This window comes from Thamnophis sirtalis, unplaced genomic scaffold (genome assembly GCF_051295495.1).
Source record: "Thamnophis sirtalis isolate CommonGarterSnake01/CBP01778 unplaced genomic scaffold, rThaSir2_p1.2 scaffold_1, whole genome shotgun sequence".
Lineage (NCBI taxonomy): Eukaryota > Metazoa > Chordata > Lepidosauria > Squamata > Natricidae > Thamnophis > Thamnophis sirtalis.
Window position 1 is genome coordinate 181,564,189 of NW_028261381.1, and position 19,995 is coordinate 181,584,183.

Sequence of the window (19,995 nt, forward strand, 5' to 3'; positions counted from 1 at the left end):
GAGGGAGTGGGTGAAGGTGTAAGGCAGAGTCTGCAACTTTTCCCAACTCAGCAGACCAGTGGAGGTGGCAGTGGTTGCTTATGGGGGGCGGGGAAAGGATTGTTTCATGCATGCATCAGTTTCACAAATGCAGCCACACATGCCTCTTCACCCACCCCTTCTGTAGCCCGGTTCTGAATGGACCACAACCCAGCACCCGTCCGTGGTTCCTGAGTTTGGGACCCCTGGTATAAGCGATCAGAAACAGAGGTGATATTCTACCAGTTCAGACCTTTTCACCTGAACCATATATATATTATTGTTAGTCATATAACTTGATATACAAATATTTAATGGAAGAAGCATCTCTCTCATTTCACTATTTTTTAAAAAAATCAGATGAAATACAAAAATGCCCCAAATTCAGAACTAACGTTCCCAGTTCCTGGATAAATCAGAGATTCTTGTGCCTCATTATATTCTCTCTACAATTCAGATGGGGCCTCAGTAGGATAATGTAGCATTTGGGGAAAAAGATGCAAGCCAAGAGACCAGCCCCAGAGGCCAAGATGGAGAAGATCTCCACAGCCACCATGGACTTCCCTTTGGTGCTCAGATAGGTGGGGAGGAAGGTGATCCAAACACTGCAAAAGACCAACATGCTGAAAGTTATGAACTTGGCTTCATTAAAGCTGTCAGGTAATTTCCTAGCCAAAAAGGCCACTGTGAAACTGATGAGGGCCAGGAAACTCAAGTAGGCAAGGACAGTGTAAAACATGAAAGCTGAGCCTTCCTTACATTCCAAGATGGTCTCTTCTACCAAGGAGTAGAAGTCCATGTTGGGAAATGGAGGATACGTTGCCAGCCAGGTGGCACAAATAACTGCTTGGATCAGGGGACAGACTATGACAATGGAGTTGGTCTGTGGTTTTCCTAAGAATTTCCTTGCCCTCTTCCCAGGCTTGGTAGCCATGAAGGCCAGAACCACCATGACAGTTTTTGCCAAGACAGAGGAAACTGCAATGGAGAAGAGAATGGCAAAGGCAGTTTGTTGGAAGAGACAGGTGACCTTCCTGGGTCGACCAATGAAGAGGAAAGAACAGAGGAAGCACAGCAGGAGGGAGACCAGGAGGATGTAGGTGAGATCTCGGTTGTTGGCCTTGACTATTGGTGTGTCATGATGTTTACAGAAAATCACCAATATTGCAGATGTGATCAGAGAAAGGAAAAGAGCTAGAGAAGCCAAAGTGTATCCCAGGGTCTCTTGATAGGCAAGAAAGTGGAGCTTCTTGGCAATGCATTGGTCCTTGTCCTTGTTGGGATATTGGTTTTCTGGGCAGGGGTCACAGTGAGCTGCATCTGAAATCAAGATTAAATGTTAAGATGAAATGCTTAGTCTTTGCTAAGGGTTTCATGGGCATCTGCCATTGGCATTCTCCATCCCTCAGTGGTGACATGACTATTTCCTTTATGCTGTGGCCAGTCCACAAATGTGTTGATGGAATGACCCACTGAGTACTTAATGGGGAAATCAAAAAGGGAGAACATTCATAATGAACATGGAGATAGATTACACTGAGACAAGGACCTGATCAGCTCCACCTGACCTGATCAGTTTCGTGTGGGAGAAATAGCCCTCTCCAGTCAATGAACACTCCTATGAATACTGTGTTTTTCAGTATGAGAAAGATTGACAGCTGGATTTTCCAATTTATACTGGAACTTCTAGGCGATTAAGGGACTGGTTTGGACAAAACCCAACTTCACTTTTTCATGTGGCTGTTGATAAAAATAGGATTGCCAACATGCTCACCAACATCCAATGATGGATATGGCACAACAATAACAAGAATCATATCAGAAATAAATCACTAGTTGATTTATGGCTTCCTTGATACTGGAAAATCTACATTTGAAGAATGCTTTACCTGCCTGATTAGAAGTGGTCCCTTCTGGACAAGAGTCACATTGGTAGCAGCAAACCTGCTCGCCCTCTGGAACTCTTCTCCTCTCTCCTGCCTGGCACCTCTTCAGACCACACCTGGCAAAGGGCACCTTCTAAAAGGTAAAAAGCGAATGCTTGAGGTGGCTTTAGAATTCCATCAACAGAAATGCATGAGCCTGATCTATCAGAAACCATGGGGGATTCAGGAGACGGTGACACTCCCAATCCCACCAATGGATGCTGGATATCGGAATTGGCCCCTTGGGGTGTAAAAGAAGGTTTGTGGCATTGATTAACAGCTTTTCCAAAACAAAGAATAACATGGATCCAACTGAATGAGGCTGGTCCATGGAAATAAGTTTTGGAAGTTCTAATTGCCTCTGGAGTTTCAAGAAAATTTTCCCAATCCCAGTCTTTTCCATGACAAATTAGTTCTCAAATGCATCACATGTAAACCTGTTTACATGGGGCCCTTATGGAAGCAGTATCTTTGCCAAATGGTTGCACTATTTTCTGATTGTGGATGATCTCCATCCCCAGGAGAGAATGAATCTTTCCCTGAAAAGATTCCAGCTCACCTTTGTAGGCCACGTGATTGCATCAGAATTAATGGTGAAATCCTGGCCAGGAGGAGCCCCAGGATCTATTTGCCCAACTTTGACAGGGACAAAAGATTGGTTGGGGAACCAAAACCAGTTGAGAAGATCATAACGAGCAGACTCCAGACCATCTTCTGAGAAGGAGACCTCATCTCCAGCACTGGTGTTGAACTGGACGTTCTTCAAATAGGGAAGAATCTGAAAGGAAACAGACCTTCAGACATTGGAGTGTTTGCTGAAACCCACCATGGCATCTATCATTCTGTGGCGGCCATCACATTAGTTTATGATCTCTGAGAACCTTGAGGAATTCCCTTGGAGGAGGTCTAAGTAATCAGGATTGTCGTGGACAAACCCAGTCAAAGAAACAAAAGACAGCAACACAAACAATAATTCTTACTTTAAGATTCAGAGGTTTATTTTTCTAAGATGTTTGGAACAGAGACAATCACTATAACAGAGTTCACCTTACATCAGCAACCTATTGCAATGAGGTCCAATGACATAGCAGGTCTGGCAAGGATCACCTATAGCAGTGATGGCAAATCTTTTTTCACTCACGTGCCATAAACGGGGGGAGTGCAGGGGGATCATGTGCAGATGTGCTGCACCCATAATGCAATGCACGACCCCCCCCCCTAAGTGTGCATGCGTGCATGCCAGGCGTGACCCCCCCATATTTTGCATGCTTTTTTCACCCTCCCCAGGTTCCAGAGGCTTTATAGGAGCCTGGGGAGGGCAAAAACAGCCCTCCCCCCCGGAGGCCCCTCGGAGCTTCCCTTAAGCCTCAGGAGCTCCAAAAAAAATGGCCCTACAGGCAAACCGGAAGTTCAGGAACAGACTTCCGGTTTGCTTGTAGGGCTGGTTTAAGCCCTCTGGAGCCTTCAGGGCAGCTCCTGAAGCCTCTGGAGTGCCTCCAGGGGGGGAGCTGTTTTCGCCCTCCCTAGGCTCCTATAAAGCCTCTGGAGCCTGGGAAGGGTGAAAAATGGCTTTAAAAAAGGCTGAACTCAGCTGGCCAGCACGCGCATATATGCTGGCCAACTGACAGGGCCTCACATGCCCTGACAAATGGCTCTGTGTGCCACCTGTGGCATGCGTGCCATAGGTTCGCCATCCCGGACCAATTGGCCAATGGCCCCATACTGATCTCCAGCTCCTCTTTTTATACTTTTCTTCTAACAGACATAACCTACTTCCTTATTCTTTCTTACTAGCCATCTGTTTCCACTTACACCCAAGTGCAACTGAAACTTTCAGCCATCTGTTACTTTCAGTTCCTTATTTCCCATGGTTTCATCCTTCTAGCTCTAAATTTACTCATGAAAATCTTGTTTCACAAATGGCAACTGCTTAAGATTATTCTTAGGAATTAGATTATGTTTAGGATTCTCCTTCTCCCTCAAAATAAACACCAAATATTTATCTCCTTCCTTAGCAATATCCAGTATCCTTGCTTCTTCAACTCCGGATTCATCACAATCATACCTACATACAAATATTTTAAAGATACACTCCAAAATTTATATTTGGCTATAGGTTTACTTTGCTCCAAGGCCTTGTAAGGTCTTGTAGCAATAGCAATAGCATTTAGACTTATATACCTCTTCATGGTTCTTTATAGCTCTCTTTAAGCAGTTTATAGAGTCAGCAATTTGCCTCCAACAATCTGGGTTCTCATTTTATTGGCCTTGGAAGGATGGAAGACTGAGCCTATCAGAAATGTTATGGGGTGTCCTGCTTGAGCAGGGGTTAGCAGTTAGCAATAGCAGTTAGACTTATATACCGCTTCATGGGGCTTTCAGCCCTCTCTAAGCGGTTTACAGAGTCAGCATATTGCCTCCACAGTTTGGGTCCTCATTTCACCCACCTTGGAAGGATGGAAGGCTGAGTCAACCTTGAGCTGTTGAGATTTGAACTGCTGAACTTCAGATAACAGTCAGCTGAAGTGGCCTGCAGTACTGCACCCTAACCACTGCGCCACCTCGGGTTGGACTAGAAGTCCTCTAAAACCCCTTCCAGCTTTGTTCTGATTGAGCCAACCTTGAGTTGGTGACAATTAAACTGCTGGCAGTGGGCATAGTTAGCCTCCAAAGAATCTGGGTCCTCCTTTTACCAACCTCGGAAGGATCGAAGGCTGAGTCAACCTGGAGCCTTTCAGAATCGGACTCCAGGCAGTGGGCAGAGCCAGCCTGTAATACTGCCTTCTAACCACTGTACCACCATGGCTCAGTAAGTTGCAAATCCATTTTAGGAATGATTAAATAATTTCTGTCACAACAATGTAATATTCTACTGACTTTCCCTAGCTGATAGTCAAAGAGAAAAAACAGTAACCAGGTCTGACCAAATAAGCACCTTCTGCAAGCAAATACCTGCCCTGATTTCTCCCTTTAGTGTCCAGAGATGTCCAACAATGAGCCCTTGATGTTAAAACCTGTCAGGACAACTTTGAATGTTGCATGTTGTTATGTGTGCTGATGTTGACAAATGGGTTGACTTAGAAAATGGGGTGGACAACATAGGATGCTAAGTCTCCTCTCCAGGGTGATTTTTCCAAAGGCAACTGGACTTTGTTTTTTGTTTTTTTCTTGAGGAAGATGTTTCACTTCTTAGCCAAGAAGCTTCACCAATTTTAACTGGATGATGGGAGGGTGGAAGGAGTATTAGTTAGAACTGATGATGCTTCTTGGGATGAGAAGCGAAATGTTGTCCTCAAGGAAAAAACAAAGTCCAGTTGCTTTTTGAAAAAAAGCACCTTTGAGACAATCATGACCTGGAGGTCTGTGAATCTCCATAGAGCCATAGATTGCTACGTCACAGAAACATACACCTTGGTTAAAATTAATGTCTTTTTACAGGGTGGATCCAGCCTACAGACTTAGGAACAGAGAAGTGGTTCTGCAACTGTGTCCAATAGGAGGGAAAATGGTCTTTTGAAGCATCTCATCTTACATAAAGGTCCCCAGGTGCTTTTTCAGGAGGCAACTGGACTTTCTTGTTTTCTCTTTTGAAGACGTGGATTTTTCTTTTGCAGATGTTGGCGATCTTGGATGAGAAACAAAATGTCTTCAAAAGAAGAAAAAAGCAAGAAAGTCCAGTTGCCTCCTGAAAAAGCACCTTTGGGACAACCAGGACCTGGATGACTGAGGATCTCTACAGACGTTTAGCTGTACAGTTCGGAGTGAACAGCCTTTGAATGGTGTGGGAGTAGGAATGGATTTCCAGAGAAAAAAGGGCAGACTACAGGAACTAGGAGCACCACTCAGGTGACTCTGAGGATACAGATAAAGTGCTTCAATGGCCCTCTAAAAGTACGAAAATTAGCAGCTGTCTGCAAGGAATATAAATCCTTTCATTCTCCACTATCCTGTTGCCTCCTGAAAAAAACCACCATTGGGACAACCATGACCTGGTGATGCATCTGGCCTGTGGGCCACAAGTTTGAAAGCCCTGTCATAGAAGCATAAACCAAGGTTAAAATGAATTGAGTTGAATAACTTTTTACAAGGAGAACCTTGCAGAATTGTCATCTCGCTGTGGGAAGACTCCTCCGACCTAGAATGGCCTCTCCATGAAACTCAGACAAAGGTCTTCTGTCAAAGGAGCATTGAGGACCTCTGAAGATCTTAGGATCTTCTTGGAAGGTCTTTCCTCCATGAATCCTATGGACAACTGGTTTGATTGAGTTCTCTTTTCTTCCCTCTACCCATTTTTGACAAAATATTAAATTTGTATTTTTATATAATTGCTATTTTAATCTCTTGGAAATGGAGTGATAGGATGCCATACAGATATTTAATCAATAATTCAATAGGTAGTTGAGGAGAGCTTCCTCTCTAAGGATCTGTGGACTGCATAAAAAGTCACAGAAATTACCTGCCATGATTGGACATTTGAGGTCCTCTTTTCAAGCCTCATCATGGCTGGTCTCACTCCGGATCCATACATAGCTTGTAATGCATGTGCCATAGCATAAATGGCATTGTAGATATTGTAACTTTCACCTGTCATGCTCCTTTCAAAAATTAAAGATGGTATTTTCTGTAAATTCTCTTTTCCTGTACATGGATGTTTCCCCTTTTGAGGGATCTGGTCTGATCTTTGGATCTTGCAGTCAAAGACCGACTCCCACCATAGTGGGAGAAAGAGGTCCCCTTGTGGATTCAAAGGGTCCAAAGACAGGAGAAATTGGCTGAATTCTGATAAATCACTGGTGTGGTCCCTAAAATGCAAAGCCCCATGGAAGGGTTTCATGACTTTCAGTAGGCTTCGATATCCCTTCACAGTAAGTTTTGAATGTGAAATTAAGATCCAAACATTCTGAAATGATGTTATTCTCAATTGCTCCTGGATAGATGCAGCCAACTGTACATAGGCACTACTACTGGACTCTCCAAACAGAATAAGCACTTCTGCTTTAAACCAAGCATTGAAAACAAAAAGTGATTTCAATATTCTAGTAATCAAATCATGAAATTTAAAGATTTCCATGAAGGCCAGGCAGATCTCCTTCTCCTGGAGCATTGGCATGAGGGATGAGATGAAATGTTGTCCCCTGTCATCTTCAGAAGCCAAAAGCCCAACCCAGTTCCACTGGAAATACAGGAGCAGCTGGACTAAACCCACATACTGAGGAGATTCCTTGGGATTGATCCGGAAGAAGGAAGGATAAAATCTTCTGTCTCCCTGAGAGATCTCAAAGCCAATACCGAGCTGGAGAAAAAGAGATTTTTTTTTCAAATACAAAATAAAATTTTATGGAGACTTTAGGGGTCCCCGTTATATGGTTGGTTACCCCACCACTCTGGCTGTCCAATACTGAATAATAAACATAAACATCTACCCATTTTAGAAACATCCCCCAGTTACATATTTTGTCTTGTTGTGACATACCAGAAGCCAAGGAATCAAACTATCAACCTGATATAGAAAATAAACTGCATGGAAAAGGTGGCTACAATTTTTGGAGTAAAAGTTGGGAAGAAATTGAAGAAGCTTCTGGGATGAGAAGCGCAATGTCTTTGGGTTAGGAAGAAATTATTTTTTGGCAAATACAACATTCCAGAATTATCTCATCTGTCTTTTTGTGGTTATACAAAAGTGTTTATGGTAAAAGTCCCCCCCCCCACATATGTGCTACTCATTTTCTGACTCAAGGGATAGAGCTCATATCCATTTCAAAGCCAAAGAGCCAGCGCTGTCCAAAGACATCTCCATGGTCATGTGGCTGGCATGACTCAATGCCAAAGGCACACGGAGTGCTGTTACCTTCCCACCAAAGTGGCCCCTATTTTTCTACCTGCATTTTTATGTGCTTTTGAACTGCTATGTTGGTAGAAGCTGGGACAAGTAGCAGGATCTCACTCCATTATGCGGCACTAGGGATTCGAACCACTGAACTGCCGACCTTCTGATTGATAAGCTGAGGCACTGAGAATATAAAAATCAATTCAACTATATCATGGATTATCTAAGTTACCCATTGTATTTCTGAAGATTCTTCCAAAAAATGTTTGGCTTCTATGTGTTCTCTGTTGTTTTTGTACTCCATAATGTATCGAGTGAAGCCCCCTTACCTGTGGGACCTTGAAGATACTGAAGATGGAGGCCATCTGGATTGAGGATTTGGAACTGTGACCTCCAATGACAGAGAGCAGAGGGTCCTCCCTGTCACATTTATAACCTGGAACCATTTGACCTCGTGTGGAGAGAAGGGAGAGGCTGATTAATGAAATATTCCTCTCAATCTGGCAATTGTCGTAGATGTGGAAGCCAAGAGTGATATTCGAAAGGAGATTTGAATCCTTGTTGATCTCTTTGACTGAAAACACCAAGGCCAGGAACTGCTGGTAATTCTTGGATTCAACTCTATAGTGAGAAAAACATTGGGGAACATTGCAGGAAAACCTGTGTGTGCTTGTGGAATTTCCTTTATCTTTTGTGGTGCACTTTGGAGCAACAATCCCCAGGTTCCATTGGCTTTCATTTTTTTTAAAAGGATATTCCTTATTGGCTTTTTAGAAAGGATAAAATCCTGGCTGCCCTCTCATGGACTATTTATATCACTCTATTGTTCCTCCCTTCTTCATTTTGCTCCAGTGGCTATAATCTTTCCCAATTATGCCTCTACATCCTATTCATTCTGGTTCTCTCTTGGAGAAGATAGAGAGATAGAATTAAGATCAGTGTTAATGCTACTTTGCAATACCGTGGTAAGACCACATTTGGAATATTGCATTCAGTTTTGGCCACCATGATATAAGATGTTGAGACTCTAGAAAGAATGCAGAGAAGATTAGGGGACTGAAGGCTAAAACATAAGAAGAATGATTGCTGGAATTGGGTATGTCCAGTTTAGTGAAAAGAAGAATTAGGGGAGACATGATAGCAGTGTTCCAATATTTGAGGGACTGCCAGAAGGAAGAAGAGGTCAACCTATTGTCAAAAGCTCCTGAAGGCAGGACAACCTAGAGTTTTAAAGCACAATAGCATTGAAAGATCTTTAGATCAACATTTTGATACCTGGAGGCAGACCAAGAAGCAAAGATTGGAAACTAATCAAGGAGAGAACCAACCTAGAACTTAGGAAAACTTTGACAATGAGAGCAATTAATCAGTGGAACAAGATGCCTCCAGAAGATGTGGGTGCTCCAACACTGAAGGTTTTTAAGAAGAGATTGGCGAAGCATTGTGTAAAAGGTTATAGGGTTTATCCAACTCTGCTAGCCTGTTAAGCTTCTTCAGATCTGATAACCATTTCTGAGCACAAGACTTCAGTAAGGGTCACAACATAGATGTATTGATGGTTATTATTCATGAGCATTGCTGATTCCAAAAGTAAATTTTGTGGGGGAGAGTTATTGTACCCTCACTTGAAAAGCATTGAGTTTCCCACCATACGTTTCTGTCCACATTTATATTAAAAGTCAACTTCTTCAGAAAGTCTGCACAGTTTGTAAGGTGTTCCTTTCAACTTTTGATGCTGTGTATCACCTTCCAAATGAAGACTTCTCGAAATATTGAGAATTCTAGCCTATCTTATGAGCACAGCTGTTGATTGAGAAAAGCACACCAATGTGAACTATGCTTGGACATTGGAAACGTCATCAGAAAACAATATTTCTAAAATAAGTCCTTAAATTCAAAATAAAGCAAATAATACATTGATTCATTCCAATGAAACTTACGCTGTTAGGAAGGAATGCTGGGATGGGTCTTTTTGAAAGTTTAGAGCACTGATGGAAACAAAGGTTTGCAGGTGTAAATCCCCACCAATAATGAGATCACCATGATTGTAATAGTCCCATTTTCCCTGTAAAGAGGCCCTCAACACACATATGGTTGGCCTCTTCTCAGCAGCAGTTGGAAGCAGGAGCCAGAAGAGCAGCAACAGGTGAGGCAGCTCAGTCATTCTTGTCTTGTTCTTGTCATTCACCACAATATAAAAAAGATGTTAAGATTCTGGAAACAGTACAGAGAAGAACAACAAAAAATGATTAAGGAACCTGGAGGTTAAAACAAATGAAGAATGCTTACAGGAATTGGGTATTTCTACTCTAATGAGCCGTGGTGGTGCAGTAGTTAGAATGCAGTACTGCAGGCTAATTCTGCTGACTGACAGCAGTTCGATTCTCACCGGCTCAAGGTTGACTCAGCCTGCCATCATCAGTAAAATGACGACCCAGATTGTTGCGGACAATATGCTCACCCTGTAAACTACTTAGAGAGAGCTGTATATAAGTCTAAGTGCTATTGCTATTGGCATTTCTAATGGAAAGAACTAGTGGAGACATGATATCACTGTTCCAATATTTGGGAGACTTCTACAAAGATGAGAAGATAAAGCTATTTTCCAAAGTACCAAAAGGCAAAATGAGAAGCAATGGATAGAAACTAATCAAGATGAGAAGCAACCTAGAATTAAGGAGAAATTTCCTAAAGGTGAGAGCAATCAACCAATGGAACAGCTTGCCTTCAGACATCACTGGAGGCTTCCAAAAAGAGACTGGACAGCCATTTGTCTGAAATGATATAAGATCTCCTGCTTGAGCAGGAAGTTGGACTAGAAAACCAACTCTGTTATTCTATGTTCTATGCCATCTTCCCTCCTAGAGCAGAAGTCAAGGTTTGTGCAGAAGCTCAGTTGCAGGTACCATTTGAAATCCCACCAGAGCTTTAGCATCTTAGAGAGAGGTTGTACCACCTGGATAGCCCCAGACCAAATTCGTATCAACCATGATTCTTCTTATCTATTTCTCATCTGTGACCAAAGAGAAAATTAAAGCTGAGTCTCACCAAAACCAGGAGCTGTTCTTTTCAAGACAAGGTCAGCGACATGTCCTGCCTCCACTGGGAGACATCAGAACACATTATTTGAAAGGAGGTTTTATCTTTGAAAATGTGTCTGTAGAAACCCACAGGGGATTCACTATGAATTATAGTTCTCCAGATAATTGCAATGAAAAGCTATTGCCCTATACATTTAGCACTAGATTTTGTCTGCAAACCAGAAGGGGAAATACATGTTTGTGTCTTTTGTTGTTAATCCATAGAGCAGATGCCCTTGAGAGTCAAAGTAAAGTTGGGTATTTGCCATGCCTGAAAGCCATCTCTTTTTTTTGGGGGGGGGGGACTTCAGGCCTGCCACACTTTCTATTGTGGGAAAATGGGAGGTGGGGTTATATGGAGTTGGGTGATATGTAGCCATAATAACATTCTTCTTGGGAAATCAAGGTCATCTTTGTCTCTGCACCTGGCCAGATCTGGATGGGAGGAATCTGTCTTCATGGCAGTGGAAGATGGTGATGAACTTGTGGGTCTTGGGGCAGGATCTTGAACTTTCCAGTGGGGAAAACAGCTTTCATATCCAAGTTTCCCCAGATGTGCCAACATGGCTCTTTTAATAAATTGCAACTTTGAGGAACTTCTAGCCTTGGAGTATTATTTGTTTGAGGATGCTATTTGTTATAAATGTGACCCTTGTCCAGAAGGCACCATTTCTAATCAGACAGGTAGAGCAAACCTTCAAATGGAGATCTTCCAGGATCAAGGAAGCCATTCAATATATTAAAATATTAAGAGACTTTTTTATGATTTGTGGTAGGATTGACATTCTTCACAATAGAGATGCAAATTGTTGTGACAACCCACTCCCCACCAGTCTAATTTCCCATCTCTGAGAAACTAGGATTGGCAAATTGATCTCCTCAGCAAATATACCACAAGGTGCATTCAAGACAAACATTTGCAGATTTTTTGCTGTCCTTTTCATTCCTCTTATTTCATCCCAATGGAAAAACAGTTGGTGTAATAATTCAGGTGCCAACTCTTCTCTCCCGCTCGAACAAAAATGCAGAATTTTGTACAGATGCCTGGTGATTACAGAGGCAGAGATCTCAATCTCTGAGCAACTGATCCTCCAGGCTCATTTTGAACCAAAGATATTTTGATTTTTACAGAGCACCATAAGGTTTCTAGGGAGTTCTTCCATCTCTTTCTTATTGAATTGATCAATGTGGATAGGAGTCATACCTGATATATGAGGCAGAAGCAGTGGTGGGTTTCTAAAGGTTCGGACTGGTTCGGCCAAACTGGTAGTGGTTTGGTGGCCTAGGTCACTGGAACTGGCAGCGACCCAGGCCTCCCAGACCCCTGTACTGGTTCATCTTGTTTTGTAGTTCTTTACATAGGCAGAACAATTATAATTTTATTGCACATGTAGAAACATCGCACATCAGGCTTGGCGTGCACACGAGCGAACCTCCAGTAGTGCCTGCCAGAGCCCTGGGCAGGAGGTGTAAATTCTTACTATGATTGCTACTGAAATATTTAGACAAAGATTCTTCATTTCAGATGCATCTCGCTGTGACCCCTGCCCAGAAGACCAATATCCCAACAAGGACAAGGACCAATGCATAGCCAAGAAGATCCACTTCCTCTCCTATGAAGAAACCCTGGGATACACTTTAGCATCTCTTACTCTTTCTCTCTCTTTTATCACATTGGCACTCCTAGCAATTTTCCATAACCATTGTGACACACCGATCATCAAGGCCAACAACCGAGATCTCACGTACATCCTCCTGGTCTCCCTCCTACTCTGCTTCCTCTGCTCCTTCCTCTTCATTGGTCGACCCGGGAACTTCACCTGTTTCTTACGACAAACCGCCTTTGCCATTCTCTTTTCCCTTTCAGTTTCCTCTGTGTTGGCAAAAAGTGTCATTGTGGTTCTGGCCTTCATGGCTACCAAGCCTGGGAACAGGGCAAGGAAATTCTTAGGCAAACCATTGACCAACTCCATTATCTTAGGCTGTCCCTTGATCCAAGCAGGTATTTGTGCCACCTGGTTGGCAATGTCTCCCCCTTTTCCCACCTTGGACTTCCACTCCTTGATAGGAGAGACCATATTGGAATGTAATGAAGGATCAGCTTCAATGTTTTATGCTGTCCTTGCCTTTCTAGCTTTTTTGACCCTTGTCAGTTTCACAGTGGCATTTCTAGCTAGGAAATTGCCTGACAGCTTTAATGAAGCCAAGTTCATTACTTTTAGCATGTTAATCTTTTGCAGTGTTTGGATCACGTTCCTCCCCACCTACCTGAGTACCAAAGGGAAATCTATGGTGGCCGTGGAGATCTTCTCCATTTTGGCCTCTGGAGCTGCTCTCTTGGCTTGTATCTTTTTTCCCAAATGCTACATTATCCTATTGAGGCCTGATTTGAATTGTAGGGAAAATATGATAAGAAACAAAAATCTTTAGTTAATGGGAAATATTCAAATTTATTTGTTGACATGTTTACTGTCGGATGACATTTTTAAAACATGAAAAAGAAGGAGGAACATGTTCATTAAATGATGCCTTATCAAGCACTTTTACTGGTTACAGTAAGCCTCTCTTTTTTTAATTCAGCAGATATAGGAATTGAATGAATGAATGAATGTCCCTATTGTGTTAATTACTAAATTGGAAATGGGTCTTTTCCAATAGAATAGTGGAAGAGATATCTCTGCAGTTAAAGAGCTAATGAGATGCATTCATATTTATACATGTCATAAAGGAAGAGAAAATGATATAAGAAAGGAAGGGGTTTGGCTATGAAAATTAAAATGGGTTGCGGGTAGATTATGAGCCGCCCTGAGTCCCCTTCGGGGAAAAGGGCGGCATATAACTGCAATAAATTCAATTCAATTCAATTCAAAATGGTCCAAATGACATCCTGATGTCTCCAGCGTAGATCCATGTCAGGTGGATCAATGGGTTGAGGATGACCTTATCAATCCATACTGGTAAGACAAGTAATAGCCAGGATTTGAACCCTGCTCTCCCACAGCATCCTCCAAGATGGTGGTCTAAATATTATACTATCCAGCTGCTATAAAATATATTAGACAGCACAAACCTATCACCAACAGCCTGCACCTGTTTCCAACAGTGAAGGGACACAGGGCAGAAAAGATCCTGCACCCAAGAAGGCTCCTTGCACTCCTCAGGTGACCCTGAAGACACAGATAAGCTGCCAAGTGGCCTCAACAACTCTAAAAGAATGCAAATGACCTTCTGTCTGCAAGGCATACAAATCCATTCCACACTATCCACTCAGAGATGAAGAAGGTTCTTTTTTTAAAAAAAATATTTTATATTTTTTATAAAGTTTATACATATCAGTGCATGAATGGTGTGGTAACTGGGTAGCATGAATTTTAGTACACCTAAATATAGTCTTATTATTCCTAAATATTACATTTCATTTCCATTATTTCATATTATTTCCTTCCCTGTGAGCCTTACGATTAATTTAATCTTTCCAACTATTGGGCTGGTGAGGAAGGAATGTATGAACAGGTCTACTCATTAATGAATAGAGGGGAAAACACTTTTATATATAGATGATGTTATGTTGTTTAAGGACTCAAATGTTTTGGAACAAATGTACCCATGTGTGTGTCTCTGTGTGTGTGTCTCTGTGTGTGTCTGTGTGTGTTTATTTATTTATTTATCAGCACAAATGCAACACAAATGTAAAAAAGGCAACAGTAAAAATAATGGCTTTCTGTCTGGATGGTCTCTTGGGATGAGCCGATAGACAGAGAAAGGAAGCAGTATGCTTCCTCCCATATTTGGGCATACCAGAGGTTGTGACACAAAATACATACCTACTTCCCTGGCTCAGCTGATAAAGGAGAAGAACCTGTGGCTTAGTGGCTAACATAACTGCCTAATATGTAATACAATACAGGTTCAAATCCCAGTAAGGGTATGGCTAGCTGATGAGAGCTAAATAGCTTGAAATAGATCTATACTAGTCTCCCTTTATTTATTTATCAGCACAAATGCAACACAAATGTAAAAAAGGCAACAGTAAAAATAATGGCTTTCTGTCTGGATGGTCTCTTGGGATGAGCCGATAGACAGAGAAAGGAAGCAGTATGCTTCCTCCCATATTAGGGCATACCAGGGGCTGTGACACAAAATACATACATACATACATACATACATACATACATACATACATACATACATACGGAGGGAGGGAGGGAGGGAGGGAGAGGGAGAGAGAGAGAGAGAGAGAGAGAGAGAGAGGACATATATTTGAATAGATAGATCAATCAATCAATAAGAATAACGCTTGAAGAGACCATGGATGTCTTCTACTCCAACCTTCTGCTCAAGCAGGAGACCCTATGCCATTTCAGGCAAGTGACTGTCTAGTCTCTTTTTAGAAAAACCCCAGTGATGAACTACTAATAATGACTGAAAGCAAGCTGTTCTACTGGTTAATTGTCCTCACTGTTAGGATGTTTCTCTTTAATTCCAGATGTTTCTGCAAGGAAACATCCATTGTTACTGATCCTGCCTTCTGGTGCCTTGGTTAATAGATTGACACCCCTTTTCAGCCCTTCAAATACTGGAATACTACTATCATGCCCCTGTTAGTCCTTCTTTCCTCAATTCACACCTGTAATGTAATTGACCCAGTAAACTGTCCATGGGACCTATATAGGACTATAGGAATATCATTATACTGCCATCAAAATTGATTGTTTATGTCTATGGAGATTTTCAGACTTCCATGTCATGGATGTCTGAGAATCTCCACGAAAAAGGCAACTGGACTTTTTGAAGATTTTGAACCTCTAATCCAAAAAGCTTCCTCACTTCTGAGTGAATGGTGGAAGGGGGAAGAATTTATATTATTGCACTCACCTGGTTGTTAGTACTCTTTCTCAGAGTCATTGAGGCAACTTGGAGGTTTATCTATGTCCTCGGGGTCACCTGACTAGTGCAAATTTGTGTGGAACTGCTGAAAGGATTGGTTGTTTTTAAACTATCAACTCAGTGTCAATTCTTAGTGACCACAAAGAAGATTTTCTAATATAGAATCTGTCCCAGGTCTGGTTTTGAAGCTCTTCCAATGAATGAAACATATTCAAAGAAAAAAAACAGAAAGTCCAGTTGCTTCTTGAAAAAGCACCCTTGAGGCAACCGTGACCTGGTTGACTGAGAATCTCCGTTGATATTTAGCTCTGCATTTTGGGATGAAAACTCTTTGAATGGTCTGGAAGAATGAATGGATTTCTAGACAAATTGCAAACTGCAGGAACCATTTGCTCTTCAGGTTGAGATACAGACTCATTCCCAACAGCCTGCATTTCTCTTCAGCAGGGAAGGGACACAGGGCAGAAAACATCCTGCAGCCAAGAAGGCTCCACACCCATTTGCACTACTCAGGTGATCCTGACAATGGAGATAAACCTCCAAGTCGCCACAGTGACTCTGTCAAAGAATACAAATGACCAGCTGTCTGCAAGGAATGTAAATCCTTCCATATCCCACCATCCAGTCAGAGCTGAAGAAGCTTCTTGGATGAGAAGCCAAACATCTTCAAAGAAAAACAAGAAAGTCCACTTGCCTTTTGAAAAAGTACCTTTGGGACCACCTGTCAGCATTCCAACTAACCACACCAACAAAAGAACACTCCAAGACAGGCAATTCATCAAAGTTCCATTTTATGAGAGCAGTCAAACTGGCACATCTGAGAAAACCCAAATCTGAGAGTTCCGGGTTTCCCCCACACAAAACAAAGTCAAAGATCCATTCCCTGCACCCACAAGTCCATCACATGGCCCAATCATTTCTTTGCACCGAATGGAGAAAATCCCCAGTCACTCCCATCCAGGTGCAGGGCAGTTGTCCTTGACTCCCAGAGAAAGGAATATTCTAAATGTTAAACATTCACCACTCCTTGCAATCCCCCCTCCCACTTTCCCAGGCACTAAATGTGGCAGCCCTGAAACTCCAAAGAAAAAATGGGTTCCAGGGCTGACACCACCATGAACTGGATGACTGATAATCTCCATAGACACTTCTAATGCATAGATTAAATTAGGTTTATATCTTGAGTTCCCCACTCACTATTTGTAAGAGGTATAAGAGAAATGAGCTTCTATATCATCCCTAACCATGTAAAAATAAATACAAAATTTATTCTACAAACACCTGCATTATTGGTCACTTTTGCAAGGCTACAACACATCACCATGCTTAGCCCTATCTGAAAAAAAAAACTCTGGCACAAGCCAGACTTCATCTTGGATGCTGGTGCTGAGGGGTTTCGGGTAGGTAAAATCCCACTTGGACCCTGACCCTCAATTCTATCTGCTCCTTAGATAATGAAGAAGAAACATGTTTTCCCCCTTCTGGTGCATGAAGGAAATTGCTAAGTGGATAGGATGTTACTCTTCCTTTCAATTATCAGAAGTACAGTAATTCTTAATGTATCTATCCCACATAGATTTTTACCCACAGAAGTCTTCCAAGATAAAACCTGCTTAAATGAAATAATGTCTGAGCTCTCCCAAGGGGATCTGGACATGTCACCTTAGGTTGTTTTGCAAACAAGTCCTTTCGATCCATGAAACTGAACTGTGACAACTCAAACTACATCAGAGAAAGCACACTTGCTATTAATTAGCCTCAAGAGCATCCATGTGGCATAGTTTGCTTTTTCTCTGCTAAAGCCTTGTTGGGATTTTTGTGGGAGCCACTTGCAATTTTGCTTCTCAACAAATTTTGGTATGTGATCTAGGAAGGAAGATGAGACTTATGAATAGGCTGCCTCTCCTGCTGCTTCTCCTTTGGCTCCTGCCTTCAATGACTCATAAGATAATGCAAACTGTATGTGTAGCAAAGAACCCTCTGGAAATTGTGAAGGACTACTACAAGTCTGGGGATCTCATTATTGGGGGGAATTTGCTCCTGGAAAAGTTTGCTCTCATGGAAATGATAAAGTTTGACCGGGATCCATCAATGACAAAATATGTAATTAGGTATGTTTCATCTGGAAGGGAATGGATTAGAATAATTTCTGCTTTGTTTGGGATTCAGGAAACTCATTTCATAAATTAATACTCTACTGATGTTTGCAGGTTCTTCTGCAGTTGAAAAGCCTTGGTGCTTTCCTGGATAAAGAGGCATTCTTCTAAAGTAGGGTAGAATGTTACAGTTTCTTCAGGAAGATGCTAAGCAGCACAATATGTGAGGAAGGGTATACATGTCAGAAACTGCACTGGGTTAGTGAGAAAGGTCATTTCCATTATTTATTTGGACAAAAAAAGTCATGTTGGAAAACTCAAAAAAAAAAAAAAAAAGGCAAATCCAGTTACAATGGAGACCTAATCTATCTTGTGTCCTTCAGTGGAGTATTGTGAACAGAGTGATTCCAGAGCTGAAACACCCTTCAAAGGGTTAATCAAACTACCAAATCTATTAAAGATATTTTTCATGTGGAGGAGTCATGGCTGTTTAGGGTTGTAAAGGTGTAAACTTCTCATCTCCTCTTTACATGGACCATGAACCATCCATGTGATCTTCTTAATCATATCAGGATCACAACAAATATATTCATCACCTCAAAGACTGGGAGAGCACACATACAAATGCAATAAAGGAAAGACAACCTCCCTTAGCACACAAAAGCTTCTCTCTAATATTTCCCAATGTTTTCTCATTATAGCGTTGAATTCAAGAATTATCTGCTAATTCTGGCCTTGGTACATGCAGTAACAAAAATAAACAAGGATTTGGTTCTGCTTCCCAACATCACCCTCGGCTTCCATATTTATGACAATAAGGAGAGTGTTAGGAGGATTTCCTGGAATAGCCTCTCTCTTCTGTCTACACGAGGTCAAATGGTTCCAGGTTACAAATGTGACAAGCAGGATGCATTGCTCTCTGTTGTTGGAGATGTCAACTCCCAATACTCAAGGCAGATGGCCTCCATCTTCAGCATCTTCAAGGTTCCACAGGTAAAGGGGTTAGGTAGGGTAGCAGTATAGAGCAAGCAGAAAACAAAGACACAGAAGTCAAAGGTGAAGCCAAAGTTATTGAGGAAAATCTGGACTCTGAGATTTGAGGAATTACAAGATGCCACTGTTGAATACATGTTGTATATTTTGTGTGTCAGGATAACTTTATTTATACCCACATTGCAAACAGATAATAAAGTATTTCTGAAATGCTTTCCTGGATGAGTTTTTTCCTAATGCAATGTAAATGTAACCATGCTTCAGTCTGGTTTATTGTGTGAATCACATTGATGGTTTATTACCTTGGCTTCTCATATATCAGAGCCTATGTCAGTTATACTCTTCACAAGGTTTATCCTTGTCTTAGGAAAGACCTAAGTCTGCTCTTGTGAGTTTTCCTTCCTTACGGATTGGGTTTGTTGACATTTTAAGAGAGCAAAGGACCACACCTGTATTGCAGGAAGAAAAGCATAAGAGATGGATGGAAGAGAGAAAGGCGGCTGAGGTGGAAAACTGAACAAACCAGATGTGATTCAAGCACAGTTTGATGGAAGGAGCAAGGGGACTCTGTAGCTATCCCAGTTGAGGGTGTAGAAGAGCCTTACAGACCCACAAGTTTTCCAATGTCAGACCTGCCCCAGGTAGCTCCCTTAGGAAAGTAAGACCCTCAACTCCATTTAGTTGAAGTGATAGGTTCTCCTACTGAAGGTTGTTGGCTGCCATAAAGTGAAGCTAGAACAATGTTTCTGGCATGAAAAAAATACAAAATGTTTTCCCTCATCCCTGCATTCCCCATGACCAGTTTTTCTTCAGCCAATGAAGATTCCCCTAGATGATTTGAGAGTGCTGAGTGTTTGGGGTAATCCAAATTCTTCCTCATGGTGCATAGCCTTGAGGACGGGCACAAACTGGTTCTGAGCTTCTCTGTCCTTCATCAAACTGTCATTTCCCCCTCCTGGTTTCTCATCAATTACTCACATGAGTTTATTGCCCATTAGTTTCTCCATGCCCACCACTCTACCCTACAGCCATTGATGGCAGGATGCCTGTGAGGTCCCAGGCTGAAAATGGCAGACTTGACATCCAAAGATGCAGACTATCTACAACCATCTGGTCACAGGGAATTCAGCTCAGTTAAAGGGAAGTGATAGATAAAAAGCAAAATTATA

The 19,995-nt window shown here is 41.9% G+C and overlaps 1 protein-coding gene across 1 annotated transcript; it reads right to left on the reverse strand.

Annotated features, from left to right (window-relative positions):
* Positions 1–433: 433 nt before the first annotated feature.
* LOC106544731 (vomeronasal type-2 receptor 26-like) lies at positions 434–7,047 on the reverse strand. The gene is made up of 4 exons (XM_087705834.1): positions 6,400–7,047; positions 2,503–2,721; positions 1,647–1,704; positions 434–1,338 (listed from the first exon to the last, which is right to left on the reverse strand). Exons 1-4 carry the CDS (start codon positions 7,045–7,047, stop codon positions 434–436), a joined length of 1,830 nt encoding a protein of 609 aa, XP_087561960.1.
* Positions 7,048–19,995: the final 12,948 nt, after the last annotated feature.